At 37.6% G+C, this 15,726-nt stretch overlaps 1 protein-coding gene across 1 annotated transcript in view; it reads left to right on the top strand.

Annotated features, from left to right (window-relative positions):
* LOC126298058 (voltage-dependent calcium channel type A subunit alpha-1) overlaps positions 1-15,726 on the top strand; it is an 860,595-nt gene that overhangs the window by 504,217 nt on the left and 340,652 nt on the right. The window contains exon 27 of the mRNA XM_049989377.1: positions 11,963-12,079. Coding sequence (XP_049845334.1) covers positions 11,963-12,079 — 117 coding nt within the window. The remainder of the gene's footprint in view (positions 1-11,962; positions 12,080-15,726) is intronic.

Genomic DNA, 15,726 nt, shown 5'->3' with positions numbered 1-15,726 from the left:
GGAAATAAGATTAGCTGTATACATTTAGATTCTGAGATTTGAGGAGTTGTGAAGAGAACAAGCAACTCAGGCACCCATGTATTATATTAAAGATAAATGTACTCAGTCGTTCATAATTTTAAAAGATTTATTATTATATTTCTAAACTAATGTATCTGTGTCAGCTGAGCTTTTCAACTGCATTAGATAAACCAATGTTTTTACTTCAGGCACTGTCAGTAAATTCTGACATGTTAAGGGCCTAGGGAACCAAAGAAGTGTGGGAACCACTGCTCTAGAATCCTTCCAGTGACATATTTCTTATTGTTTAAAAATTTCTTATTGTTTATTGGAAAGAACTGATTTCATGATCCTTTTCAATGTACCACACATTTTCCATTGAATAAGATGTAAACACCTATGCAGAATAGTACAGCTACTGACATCACTCCTGACAGCAGTTCAGAGTCTGTACCTGTATTTTGTAACTTAGCTAGCCAATTTGACTTCATCATATGCTAAACACACCAACAGTAAATGCCTGTGAATGTTTTTGCCCTCTGTGGTTGAAAGTAAGACTTTATATCTCCCTTGTATTTTCACTTCCCACTACTTTACATACTACTGAATTGAAAGAACTTGCCCAAAATATCATAACAGGAGGAGCAAAACAACTGACACTAATTCTTTTTCTTTCAGATAATCTGAGCCCTTGTTGTGGACTATTCCAACCACTGTATCAAATAATTATGTCTGCTGAGTGTTCAGGGTGTTATTCTGGCTTATGATGTGCTTTAGTGATCTACAGATGAATGAGAAAGAGAGAGATTCCTTGTACAGTGGCATACATTACGATTTTCATATAAACAGATCTGAGGAAAATATGAACATTTGTTCATGTGACAGTGGCTACCTTTTTCTATGCTACAATGTGACCATTTACGACAAATTCAGAAAATAAATATGGTGGCAGACAGAAAGTTTCATTTTACTATCACCATATTAATGAAAATGTCTTAATCATCAAATGTATCTTATGTCAGTGCCACATTATTTGTCATTATTTATATATTTTTTGCATGTAGTCATCAAATGACGACTTAAGCACATGTACTATTTGTTCACAAGGTTACTGCATATCATAGCTGTGTGCATAGGTTTAATACAAATAAAATTTTAACTACAAAGATACTATATATCTTTTATATAAATATATAGTGTTTTGAGAAATTAAAGATTATGTAGTAAGGTAATACGTGATTCAATCACATTAATGTGGCCACCGCGTATGTTCAACATCAAAGTGCAATAGCCTCCACATATGGCATATGGCAGCACTAGCAGTGAAAGCCATATAAATGGTGTCCGGGAGGGACATGGAAAATAGTTCAGTCATTGTCGTAATGTGAAAACACAGTTATTTATCTGACATCCTTAAGGTGCATTATTATTGTCTTTCAAGCCAGATCATTGTCTTTCAAGCCAAGGGTGGAAGCATTTCTAGGAGGGCTATGTTTGTAAAATGGTCATGTGCTTTCATGGTTAAAGTATGCTGTGCATGGCAAAATGATGCTATCCAAAACCGCTGCCAAGACAGCTGTGGTGCACCACAGGACACAGATGACAGGGGTGAACGACAGCTGTGGAGACATGTACAGGTGAATAGATGTGCAGCTGACCACCCAGTTGAACCAAGGGGCTACCAACAGTGTTTTTTTAATGTCTGTTCTGTGAACGTTGCTGTGTATGAGCCTGGTTTATGCACCTGTGCCGACTGCTGCTCATTGGCAACAAAGGCTGCAACTGGACATCCACTGAGTGGTAAGAAGTAGACTCTGTAGATGAATCGTGGTTTGCGCTCCTTTGGATAGATGATCGTTGATGCATAAGACGTGAAACGTATGAAAGCAAAGATTCCAGGCCAGAGGTGAGAGCATTATGTTCTGAGGAATGTTTTCATGTTATTCCATGGATGAGCTTGTCATTCTGGAAGGCACATTTTATCAATAGAAGTATGCATCTATCCTTGGGGACCATGTCCACTCCTATGTGCAGTTAGTTTTTCCTCAGCATGATGGCACTACCAACAAGACAATGCAACATGTCACACATATTGCAGTGTACCTGCATGGTTCTAACACCACCAAGATGAGCCTACCCTACTCCTGCAACCACCAAACTCCTCGGATTTAAACCCAATTGAGAATCTGTGGGTCAGCCTTGATTGGGCTGCTCAGCCAGGCATACTCAGCCGAGACACCGACCAAAGTTGGCCAGGACACTGGAAACGGCATGGCTCCACCTCCAGTGCTTTCCAGAATGTCATTGACATTCTTCCTGTGTGTCTCATCGCAGCCCACACTGCACAATATGGTTATTCAGGCTTTTTGACAGGTGGTAACATTAATGTGACTGGACAGCGCACTTTCTACACTTAGTTGCGAATTTTTGTGTGTGCATCTGACACAATTTCTGTCCTTCAACTCCTTCATTCTACATCTATATTTATAATCCGCAAGCCACCCAATGGTGTGTGGCAGAGGGCACTTTACGTGCCACTGTCATCACCTCCCTTTCCTGTTCCAGTTGTGTATGGTTCGTGGGAAGAACGACTGCCGAAAAGCCTTCTAGTGCACTCGAATCTCTCTAATTTTACATTCATGATCTTCTCAGGAGGTATAAGTAGGGGAAGCAACACACCCTCTCGAAACCTGGAACCTCTCTGCATCTTCTTTCATAGATTCTTTCACTGCTTTGAAAAATTCACACACACACACACACACACACACACACACACACACACACACACACACACACACACACAGGACCACAACAGGTCTCCATGTACCTCAGACTATGTATCAGCTTAACAGCTCGCTTTTATAGCACCAGTGTTCTGTTCAAGTGGACACAAGCAGCACAATAACTGTCTCATAGTATATCATTTTCAGCAGTTTATTACATTCTATTTTGACAGCTGGCTTAGCAAGTATAATGCATTGCTTGCTTTTCCACGCACAAAGTTTCCATGGTTTACTCATTGACGATTTCCATATCAGTGCAGGCCAAGTAATTTTCAGTCTTCAGTGTCTATGTACAAAATTTTGCAAATATTTTCTGTACTCTGTGGAATGCCTGCATTGCCTGCTTTGAAATCCAATAACTGTGGTTCTGTACTACTGGTTTTTAGGCATGGTTACTTAAATGTTTAGTCAGTTTTATGTTTCATGTGCTGAACAATGTGTTATCTCCTTCCAATCACCACCATAGAAGAGCAGAGAAGTGTTCTCAGCTGAAGTAATTATCTGGGAATTAGAATGTTGTATGATGTCATTTGCATATATGAGAAAAATAAATGGTCTTAGTATTGAACCCTGTGGCTTACCCTGCATTACTGTTTCAGTCATAGACCTAATGTTGAGTTTTTCCATGCCGTTCTGATTGATGCTTACATATGTGTCACCTGTCACAGTTATATGTGGATGTACCAGGGGTCCTATATCACTCGAACTGCACATGCCCCACAACACTGCAGAGCCTCCACCAGCTTCCAGCTTGAACAGTCCCCTGCTAACTTGCAGGGTCCACAGATTCATGAGGCTGTCTCCATAACCATACACATCCTCTGCTCGATACAATTTGAAGCAAGATTCTTCTGACCAGGCAATGTGTTTCCAGTCATCACCAGTCCAATGTCGATATTGACAGACTCAGGCGAGGCATAAAGCTTTGTGTCGTGCATTCATCGATAATACATGAGAGGGCCTTTGGCTCTGAAAGCCCATATCGATGATGTTTCATTGAATGGTTCACAACTGACACTTGTTGATGGCCCAGCATTGAAATCTGCAGCAATTTGTGGAAAGGTTGCACTTCTGTCACGTTGAATGATTCTCGTAAGTCGTCGGTCCTGTTTGTGCAGGATCTTTTTCCAGCTGCAGCGATGTCAGAGATCTGATGTTTTTCCAGATTCCTGATATTCATGGTACACTGGTTGTACGGGAAAATCCCCAATTCATCGCTACCTTGGAGATGAAGTGTCACATCTCTTGTGGGCTGATTATAACACGACGTTCAAACTAACTTAAATCTTGATAACCGTCATTGTAGCAGCAGTAGCCAATTTAACAACTGCGCCAGGTACTTGTCTTATGTAGGTGCTTCTGAATCCAGCGCTGTATTTTGCCTGTTTACATATATCTGTATTTGAATACACATGCCTATACGTTTCTTTGATGCTTCAGTGTAGTTAATTACAGAATTTGTGCAAAAATTCTGTGACACTTGTTATGGTGTCGCAATCTTTTGTAAGTCCATGTGGTGTTTCTGCAAGAAAATTGTTTCTAGTGGAAATGACACTAAATTGTGCCAGAATAAATGACTCAAGGATTTTACTAAATTTGACCATTGATGATATTGGTCTGTAGTTAGATGTTTCTTCCTTTGATCCTTTGTTATGTAGTAGTTTGACAATGATTCTTTTCAGAGCACTGAAAAATATCCCCTCTGTGATGCTAAAATTAATGATATACAGTATGCATTTGGTTTAACCATAAAATTTGTGCTTTTTTTATATTACTGTGCTGGAAAGATCATCTACTTGAAATGCTTAGTAGATATGTGACTGCAGCTGTGGTGTCAGTTGGCTAGAGAAAATGCTTGTTGAGAATGTTACAAAAAGTTTTTTCGTCTTGGGTGAAATGACCTTTATATCATATTTTTTGCTTCCTCTATTGTATTTGTATGGCTGGGAGAACGGCGTGCTGACCACATACCCCTCCATATCCACATCCAGTGATACCTGTGGGCTGAGGATGACATACGGCCAATCAGTACCATTGGGCCTTCATGGCCTGTTCAGGTGGAATTTAGTTTTTTCTATTATATTTATACATTTTATATGATATTTGTCAGTGAGGGTCCAAGAGGCACATCTTATATTTTCTGAGTGTGATGATAATATTCCACATTTACAGTAACATATTCAAAATTTATGTAGCTTTCACTGTTTTCTGAATATTCTTGAATCCAAAAGTAATTTTAACACTAATTAAGAATGCAAGTTGTATGCCCATTCTGTGAGATGTTATTTTGCTTATGACTCTCACATGCTGTTGCACATTATTTTGTATCAATTTTATTTAATAAATAAATGATTACTTAGAGTGTTTACACTTTTTACATGCAAATTATTGCAGTGTCATTGTTTGTACATACATAATCTGATACCTTTCATTGTTATCTTTTAGTGAAAACCTGATTGACAGCTGTAAAAAGGTGCATTCATTAGTTAAATTTTACTGTGCACTTACTAATAAATTTGAAATATGCGTTTGATCTTTCAGAGTTTACCTAGACCACACTGTCAGATGACTCCACTGTAAAAGTTCTTTAAAATGGTGCATACAGGTTTGCTGTAACATTTGTGGTTGTGTGGAAATCAGTGTATGACAGGTGACACAGCAGAGAAAATCTGCACAGTTTAATGCCAGTTTCTGCAGTCATAACCACCAGTTACGTGACAACATTCAAACATGTGACATGCATGAGATGACAGGTCTTGTGTGTGCTTCTCCTTGTCTCTTTAATTATTCTGTCTGCTCTCTGAACTTACTCAGCCCTGTTCATTTTTGGGTTTGGGTCATACTGGCAATCATATAGCCTTGCTCAATGTAGCTCTTGGTCACAGTTTGGTGTTGGTCCTTCATTCATGTGTACAGATCTTTGGTGGTTAAGCTCACATAAGTGGATATTCACAAGTTGCAACTTACTTAGTATATGACATGGCTTCATTCATAGGTAACCCTGCCTCCGAGGGAGAATAGGAAATACGTGGTATGAAACTAGAACTGATTTTGCTGACAAGGGAACTGCCTATCGCACATCCAATACCGAACAAAGATCAAACATGAAAATAGGAAGGTGTACCGAACAGTAGAGGGGGGGGGGGGGGGTAATAATGAGGGAAACTGAATAGCAGTGGGGCTGTGGTTAGTGGTTAGTAAAGCAGGTTAGAAACTCCCTTGTGCCATTTATTTATTTTTTTTTTTCACAACATTATGAACTGTCTGTTCAGTCACTGAAATGTCTGTTCTCTTTCTGTAGTCTTGGCAGTAGTCATACTATACATTGGTTATAGAATGTAAGTCATGTGGTAAGAATATGTTACTGTTGCAAGTAAAGATGATGAGTAGTGAGAGCAGACTAGATACCATATAGATGTCTCAAGGAATTAAAACAAAATAAATAGGTGTGAACTATGTTGCAACAAAGGAGTTCAAGTCAGAACTTCCAAAATGGAATGCAACTCCAAAAACATTGAAAACGTGTTTTGACAGAGCACAGAGAAACTGTGATTGTGAAACTTGCATTCATTTGTTGCAGCTTATGTGACAAACTATTATGTTTTCATTATTTCCATGGGAGTTATTACAGTCACGTTCATACAAACACCTACATCAGACTAGGAGGCATATATAAAACAACCTTGTTAGTCTAACATCGTGACCACTTAACCACACCATTGATCTGGCAGGGTCCTCTGTATTGCACTTCCTGGCCATGGACCATGCACTGTATCTATTTTGCTTTTTATTTTTTTACAGTTCAGTACACCTTATTCCTCTTCGCATGCTTGAACTGTGTTCAGTTTTAGATGGGCTGTCCACTGGGCCCTCTGACCCCCTAAATCTGAGGGGCATGTGTGACACGTTTCCCTTGTGAGTAGTGTTATAGAATTGGACTTACAGTTCTGGGGGGAGGTGGGGGGGGGGGGATATAGGAATGATATTTCTCATTTTGGGACATGATAGAAGTTGTGTGCAAGAGAGAAAGCTCATAAGCCGAAATAGCATGTTCCAGTTCTTATTTGTGTTCATTGCCTCTGCTACATTGTACATGGGTATCTCTACTCATTCTATTGTCTGTTTTCCACTTACGATTTTCCAGTATCATATTATTAAATATTTGTTCTTTATCCCTAAGAACTGATTCATCTCACACATGATGAATGCTATGAAATAGCTGTTTGATAGTTAGATTTATAACATTTGATGTCAAACACTCATGAACTATTAGTAATTGTATGTAGCATGAGAATCTAAAAGTGTTAATGAATTACGGTTCTTTAAAATATCATATACTTGAAACAAGGTGTTGTAATACCTTGAAGACAATCACAGAGAGAAGTTCTGTGTTTTTATAATGAAACATTTGTTAAAAGAGAAGTAACTTTCATATAACTTGCTTTGTTATAATTAAGCCTGTTTAAAATATATTTTTCACTCAATTTATAAAATATGTTTTAATAAGCTCACCGGACAAAATATTAGTCACCCTCTTGAAAAAGTGCATTGCTCACTTTTGGAGTGCTGTCCACGGAGTAGGACTGGTACCAGGTGGTCATATAACTCCCCCCCCCCCCCCCCCCCCCCCCCCCGTCATCTTGACAGTGATGTGATGTGATGTGTACATGCCAGACAGTTGTATGAAATCAGTGCAGTAATATGGGGTGATGCGGAGATGTCTTAGAATGGCAGAATGGAGCTAACACGTTTGGACAAATGCTTGACCTGCTGTTACTTAAGTTGGATTCTTTGTTGGTGTACCATTGTCAATTGTCCAATGAATCTACAAGGAATCATGTAACTCTTGCAGTCATGTGGTATGACATATGAACACCAGCTGTAAAAGACCTCAAGTGACAAGGACAGCAACTTGAGACAAGTGTCACACGATGTCTATGACAGTTGGTTTTAAAGCCAGCAGGGAGTGGTACCGACAGTGAATGAAGTTGATCTCAGTCACTTTGTGAGTGAACATCGCATGTAAAAGAAATTCAGAGGTGGGTACCTCACAAAAGTTCACTGCTTACAGGATCACATAAAGCTGTACATTTTCATTGGGCCAAATAACACAAACTAGACAGTAGCTGACTGGAAGGCATGTAGTGTGGTCTGAGAAATCACATTTTCAAAGGCTGCAAGGCATCAGTTGCACCAACAGCCCTCTGGGGCATTTAATCCATAGAATACTGGGGGTTTAGTTCAGGCCAGAGGTGGTTCTGTGATGTTCTGGGGGTAGTTTTTGTTTAATGACATAGTCCCAATCACTAAGGTCAGGTGCTGCTCCTTCCTCTACCTCTTAATTACGAGTATGTTGTGGTCATTCCTGTCTTCCTAAATGACAATAGCCATGTCCATAAGGCAGCACAAACAGTTGCTTGTTTGACTAACAGTGAGATACCCTATCACACCTCGACTTGCCTCCTTAATCACCCAATCATTGTCCCACAGAAAATGTATGGGGCTATTCAAAACAGTGGTTGAAATATAACAATGAACATCCTCAAGTTTTATTTCTCTATGGAATCTAATTATCAATGAGTGCCTTCAGCTGCATATGGCATACCCGAAGAAACTTGTGGACTTTCTCCTGTGTGGAACTGAGGCCATTATCAATGTTACAGCCAGTGTTACATGGTATTAAAGAGAGGTTCCTTTGGGGTAACTAATTTTTTGTCCAGTGTGCTTACTGGTAGTATTTACACAGCCCTCACTATTATTGCTTCTGCAATAAGAAGCTGATTTGCATCTTTTGCTTTGCGTGTTTCAGACACACAATTCAGTTCAGCTTTGTGTTCTTTTTTCTATTTTCTGTTTCCTTTGCTGTTCAGTATTGAATGTGTAACACTGTTTATCATTTACAAATTAATTTCACAGAAATAAGCTTTATTTGCATTTTATGAAAATTTTGAGAAAGTGTGAAATTCAGCTGAACAGAGCAATGTATTTTATCTGAAGCCTTATAATTTTTTTCTAAGCTTGTATTGTATTTTGAATCTCGCATTCATTTTCTAGCATTGAGTACTAAAATATTTTTCACGATAATGCTGTTTATCTTTTTACAATATTTAAAACTGTCATTTATTCGTGTTGGTTTTAGAGAACATTGCAACGAGTCTCCTCACTGCAATTAAATTGCTGAATGGGAATTCAGAAATGAGTGAAATTTTTTAATGTTTTTGTGGGTATTTAAAAAATGAAACACAGTACATTGTGAAACCAAATATTTCTTCCCTTGTTTAGATCTCAGCCTAACCTCTTATGTTTGTTCTTATCTTCTAGACTTTTTGCCCATCATCAGAGATATTATTACTGTAAATGTTGTCTTATTACTTTTGATATAAGAACCCTAATTAGTTGCTTCAGTGATACTCATTGTTCTGTTCCTGCTGTGCAGTGGTAGCAACTGTAGTATCTTTCTTTCATTCCACAGATATGAAGAACTTTGTATTTTGATTTGTAGTTAGCATTAATTTTCATTTAATTGCATGTGTTATTTATCTCTTTCACTCTTTGAGAGTTTTCTTCTTCTTCCATTCCATAGACTTGATCTAATGTACAATTTAATGATAATATAAATAGGAAACTAGTGACTTCCCTTTTTTTAATGAAATGATAGTGTACGGCAAGACAGTGAAATATACACTTTAAAGGGGAAAAAAAGACACACCACAAAATAACTATATGAACTGTATGGAAATCTGCAGATCTTGTGTACTTGTACAGACAAACAAATGATTACCATTCCAGAAAAATTGGATTATCTATTCATAAGAAAATTTAACAAACACAGCAAGTCAGTAATGTGTTGGTCCAACTCTGACCCTAATGCGAGCAGTTACTGGGCTTGGCATTAATTGATAGAGTTGTTGGTTGTCATCCCTCGATATCATGCCAAATTCTGTCCAGTTGGTGCATTAGATTGTCAAAATCCCAAGATGGTTGGTGGGCCCTGTCCATAATTATCCAAATTTTCTCAATTGGGGAGAGATCTGTTGAGCTTGCTGGCCAAGGTATGGTTTAGTAAGCATGAAGGCAAGCAGGAGAAACTCGCTGTGTGTGGGCGGGCACTATCTTGCTGAAATTTACACACAGGGTGGTTTGCCAACAACATGAGGCGTAGAATATTGTTGCCATACTGTTGTGCTGTGAGGGTGTTGTGGATGACATCTAAAGGGGTCCTGTCATGAAAAGAAGTGGCACCCAGACCATCACTCCTGGCTGTCGGGCCATATGGCGGGCAACAGTCAGGTTGGTATTCGACTACTGTCCAGGGCATCTCCAGACATGTCTTTGCTTGTCATCAGGGCTCAATTTGAAATGGGACTCATCGCTCAAGACAATTCTATTCCAGTCATGAGATTCTAGGCTGAAGACATGACTGGAGATGCCTTGGAAAGCAGCAGGATACCACCCTGACGGTCATCCACCATATGACCCGACAACCAGGAGTGATAGTTTTGGGATAATGCTGTGTTTTATTGCCCTTCATGATAAACCATCCTGGGTTTAGATTTCAGTAAGATAATGCCCGTTTGCACGTGGTGAGAGTTTCTATTGCTTGTCTTTATGCTTGTCAAACCCTACCCTGGAAAGCGAGTTCGCCATATCTCTCCGCAACTGAGAAAGTTAGGAACATTATGGGCACGGCCTACAAGCCAGTTGGGCAGAATTTGACAGGATATCATTCATGAGGACATCCAACAACTAATACTCAATGTCAAGCCAATTAACTGATTGCATAAGGGCCAGAAGTAGACCAGTGCATTACTGACTTGCTCAATTTGTGAAGCTCTTTGTGTTGAATAAATCTTCCAATTTATTTCTGAAACTATAACCATTTGTTTGTCTGTAGATGTACATCACCCCTCATTTGGATAATTCCTTCATGCTCTGCCATTTTTTCTTGTCTTAGAGTGTAGAGTGTATTACATACAGATCCTTTCTTCGTTAGTATTCTGTACAAAAATGGGAATAAAATTTTTTTGTATTTTAAAAACACACCAGCATAATTTATTTGATGGGTATAATTTTATACTCAGTGCTAAGTTAGTCTAGTGTTGAGTGGCTTTGAATAAAAAGCTCTAAGACATACTTGGTTACTTGGCATAATGATACGAACCTGTTTAGAAGGCTTTAGAAGAAGCTTCAACCAATGGACTGAAAACCTGAGAAAAATTTCCAATATTCTCGAATGAGAAGTAATGTTTTCCTTGTTGCAGTTCTAAAATTAGTCTTAAGAAATGTTTTCTTGCGTATCTTTTGTATTAAATATGCAATAAATGGGCAGTATAACTATACTGCAAGAGAGGCAAAAATATGCAGAGTAAAATTCCTTTTTTCCCACAATATGTAAAACAAGTATATTGGGATCAGTTATGTTTCCATCACATAATAATATTCAGTGCTACTCTACCAGGTCCTGTGACATTTATTTAGTTCCTCCACTTTTTTCCAAATATTTACCATTAAAAATACTAGCACATTAGTCTGAGCCTTCTCTGTAGAGGACAGAAGTCAAGACGAAATGTAATTCACGTAGCAGAATCTTGCATGCAACATTTAACAGTTTTTGCTCTTTTGTTTCTTTTAGTTTATATTTGGACCCTGCATTACAATTTTCTTCCCAATAGTCTGTTCTTGGGCACTATCATCTCTATCATAGCACTTTCACTTTCCTTTTTACTGATATTTCGTAGTTCTTGGTAGACTTCCACATAAGTGGCTTACAATTGCTGTCTGTCCAGTTTGCAGCAAGAAGATCATTTCTATTTTATTACTTGATGCATATTATCCCTGCAGCTACAACTCAGATGTGTATTAAGCTGAAATAGTTGAGCCATTTTTTCCAACTGAAAGATTAACTTAATTAATTTTTTAATTCTAAAATTAAAATGAAGCTTAAGTCAACAGCTAGTTGGAATAACATGATAGTGATTTATGTTTATGTAGTTATTGGGAAGTATGGCATCAGTTAATGAAATTGAAATAAAGATCATCATTCTGTAAATTCGTTAGTACTCCACTATCGCTGAGACGCAAGTGTAAGCTTCTTTGTGTGGTTTCAATGTCGTGTTTCATTTTATATAATTAGTAACACAGTTTAATTTGTCCAGAAATTGCTCTATGGTGATGCACAGGAGAAATTCATCAACGTGGGATTCTTGAGGCTGTTCCGAGCCGCGCGCCTCATTAAGCTGTTGAGACAGGGCTACACCATCAGGATATTATTGTGGACTTTTGTGCAATCTTTTAAGGTAAATAACTGGTTTTTTGGTGACTAATAAGAGAAATATTTCCAGACATGAGCAATACTTCAGGTTTTACATAAGCTGTCACATGGGTATGTGACAATGCTCACAGTTATCCTGCATTAATCACTTCGGTAATGCAAGGAAAATTAATTGCAGAAGCTTCTGTTGAGTAATATGTTGGTATTGTAAACAAAAAAGTAAAATGCATACACTTGGAAATATTTCTCTTGTGACAATAAAACTGTTGGCATAAATGAATTGAGAAACTCAATTATTTATGCAACAGCTTCCAAAATGATATATAACATCAACAGAAGTTTATCAGGGCACCAAGAAACTGAAGGAATTCTTGAAGGCATTCAGCTTGTTTCTATCTCCAATTAATTGGGAAGAAATTGTTGGTTAAATTCTTTTTAAATGGAGGAGTAGAAAGAATTACTGATTCACTGTATAATAAGTCAAACCCACCACAAATTCAGTAGCACTTTAGTCTTCTAACTGTATCCAACCAGATGATTTGTTAGCAACTCGTAGAAGTATCAGAACTGTCAGCTCCTGGTATATTCTTACCATGTAAAGCAATGGAAGCCTGATGAAACTGTTGGCCTTGCTAGTAAGGCCTATCTGCAAACATTACACATTAAAATTCACAAATATCTCCAGAGAATCAGTGTACTATTTCTTCTTTGAAAGCTGCAAAAGTATAAATTTTTTTGTTTCCATTGTATTTCATTCCAAATTCTTAATATCTTTGGTAACTCAAAAATTTTCCCATGTTTCATTTTCAGTTCAGAAAGTTCCCGGATAATCTCATGTTTTCATAGCCTTTTTCTTGATGTATGAACAACATCCTTGAAATTGTTCTTTCCATGCCATACATTTTGTGCTAGTACATTGCAAGATAAATTTATCAGTTGGATGGTTCTCATCATTAAACTCTGTTGTTAATATTTACTTTCTTGGGTTTCTGTCTGAGTGAATCGTATTTTTTCTAAACATGCTGTCACTCATAAGCAGTTTGCAAGAAAATTTGAAAATAATGTAGTAATATTAATCCATTTACATTTAAATATGCCTGAAGTATGTTTTCAGAGTTTACTGTTGATTTGTAAATATCTATTTTGGAAGCTGTTACAATGTTTTATGTTTGGATTTCATCAAACAGATTGTATAAAACAGCAAGAACAATGTTTATCCAATGAATTACTTTGAAGGAAAGAATCAAAAAAGTGGAAAAGTAAAATGAAGTGTAATTTGGAATGACTTTGGTAAGAATATGAATATATCCATTGCTTCCAAGGAAATACTTATCTTTTCACAGAAAAAGCTTTAGAGAATGTCTTAGTGCAGTTTTGCTTCTAGTTTATTGAAAGTATCATGTTGGAAGATTGCTTCTGCATTTGAGGAAGTACAATATTTTACTGTACTCAAGATATATTATGACATCATACTGGTAACTTAAAGACAAACAATTAACGGACAAGTGTTCCTGTATCTGTATCAAAGTTCAGAATCACGATGGCATGCTATGAATAACTTGTAGACATAACGGACTTACTGCCAATTAGCAGATCAATAGCTTTGCTCTCAGCTGTTAAGTTCAAATAGTTTTTACAATATTTGAAAAAAGCTTCCGTGCACTGCTGCAGCTTGAACGTCGCACATTTTTTAAGTTGGTTGTAAGATATTTAGTACTTCAGTGCCAGTAGTATGTACTTTGACAAAGAAATATTTCATTTTCCCTGGAAGATGAATTTTGTCAATTGGAATGAGATAACTGATTAAAAGCAAGTTTTTCTTAATATCAAAGCTACAGCCATTCTTACAGAACTTGGTTTACAACTGCTTTGCATTGCACTCTGTTTTTAAAATGTCACTCTGCTATGAGCTATTCTTGAATTAGTAAATTGCTTTTCATTTAATGAATGGAAATACACCACTATACTAATTCTGGTATGTAAGATACTCTTCTTAGTAACCAGATTGTGGAAAAATCTTTCAAGACTCTGCATAACTAAAATAATGTGCAACCAACCTATCTCCTGTCCATAAAGTACATCTCCATTTACAACAAAAAATCTGTTATATGATATTTATCACTGGCTGTGCACTTCTGTGTATGCTGCAATTTCTCTAACCACACATCTCCTTCTACTAAATATGTAAATTTTCTATGAAGAGAGAGGTCGTCACTCGACACATTTCTCTCTCATTGTGGAGTGTCCCATTTGAGTGTTTTGAACTCCTTTAAAGACTTTTCCTTTTGGGGAATAAATTCCCTTCATAGGTGATGCATTGTTTGTGTATAATGACAAGATTTGTAGTGAAAATATGGTGTGATTTTATTGAAGGTATCATCTAACATTCAGCTGCTTAGTTAAAGAAACCACAGGAAATGGAAACTACGATATTTGGAGAGAGTTGTGAACCCTACTCTTCTCGAACATAAGTCCAATGTCTTAACCATCAAGTCATACTGTTTGTTAAACATGAGGTAATGTAAAAATAAGTAGTAATACAGTTCACCACTTTCACTTCTTTTTAAAAATGGTTCAAATGGCTCTGAGCACTATGGGACTTAACATCTGTGGTCATTAGTCCCCTAGAACTTAGAACTACTTAAACCTAACTAACCTAAGGACATCACATACATCCATGCCCGAGGCAGGATTCGAACCTACGACCGTAGCAGTCGCGCGGTTCGGGACTGAGCACCTAGAACCGCTAGACCACCGCGGCTGGCACTTCTTTTTAAAGAATCACCATTCCAAGGCAGGTACATTCAAAGTTACAACATATCTGTAATACTAAACTACTACCACAAGCCTGTCTCCTCTTTGTTGTTCATATCTTATGTTAAGTTTTCTCCTTGGAAACATTGTGGGAATTTGCTCCTTACTGAACACAACATACAGACACAGTAGTATTACAAGGAAAGCAGGTTCAAAGGGAACGGTAATTTATGAAAAAATTTCATGAAAGACTGTCCGGATTTGAATATTCCTTTATCGGAACATTAACAAGACAGAATCAGTTGCACAAACTCGGCCCAGTTGATATACAAGTACACACGATGAGTGCCCACCATCCGTGAGGAAGATCTGTTAACATAGTTTCTTTAGATGCCATGAAAGAACATATTCTTGCAGCACAGCAAATGTGACTAATTTAATATATGGATTAAAGAACTATGCCATATACAAATAACTTAACTAACACAGGTAACCTGAGTGTATCTAATTGAACAAGGCAAATAGCTATACAATTTATGAATTAACAATGTAGTGACTAATCTAGTACAATAACCAAAGCAACTGCAAGACATAATATTGAACTTCTAATCTGTAGATGAAACTAATTTAACAATGTTTGGATTTCATCTCTTTAACGGCCACATGCACGGTGCCACAGCAGGTTATCCAGTGCATGAAGAGGTTGGGTCACACTGCACTTGCTATATTGTAATGGACTATGTGAAGTGGATAATCCACAACCAGAGAGGCCATGATGAGGTAGTGCTGAATCATTCATATCCCAAAATGTCATGTCGGTCCTATGCCAACTAGTTATCTCTAGGCATCAAGAGAAGTTTGCAATACTGTCTGCTTAGTAGGCACACAAAAGTGACTAACATTTGATAGCTTCACAGG

This window comes from Schistocerca gregaria, chromosome X (assembly GCF_023897955.1).
Source record: "Schistocerca gregaria isolate iqSchGreg1 chromosome X, iqSchGreg1.2, whole genome shotgun sequence".
NCBI classification, from domain to species: domain Eukaryota; kingdom Metazoa; phylum Arthropoda; class Insecta; order Orthoptera; family Acrididae; genus Schistocerca; species Schistocerca gregaria.
The sequence above is the reverse complement of the archived record's forward strand: the minus strand, read 5'-3'. Positions and strand labels throughout refer to the sequence as shown.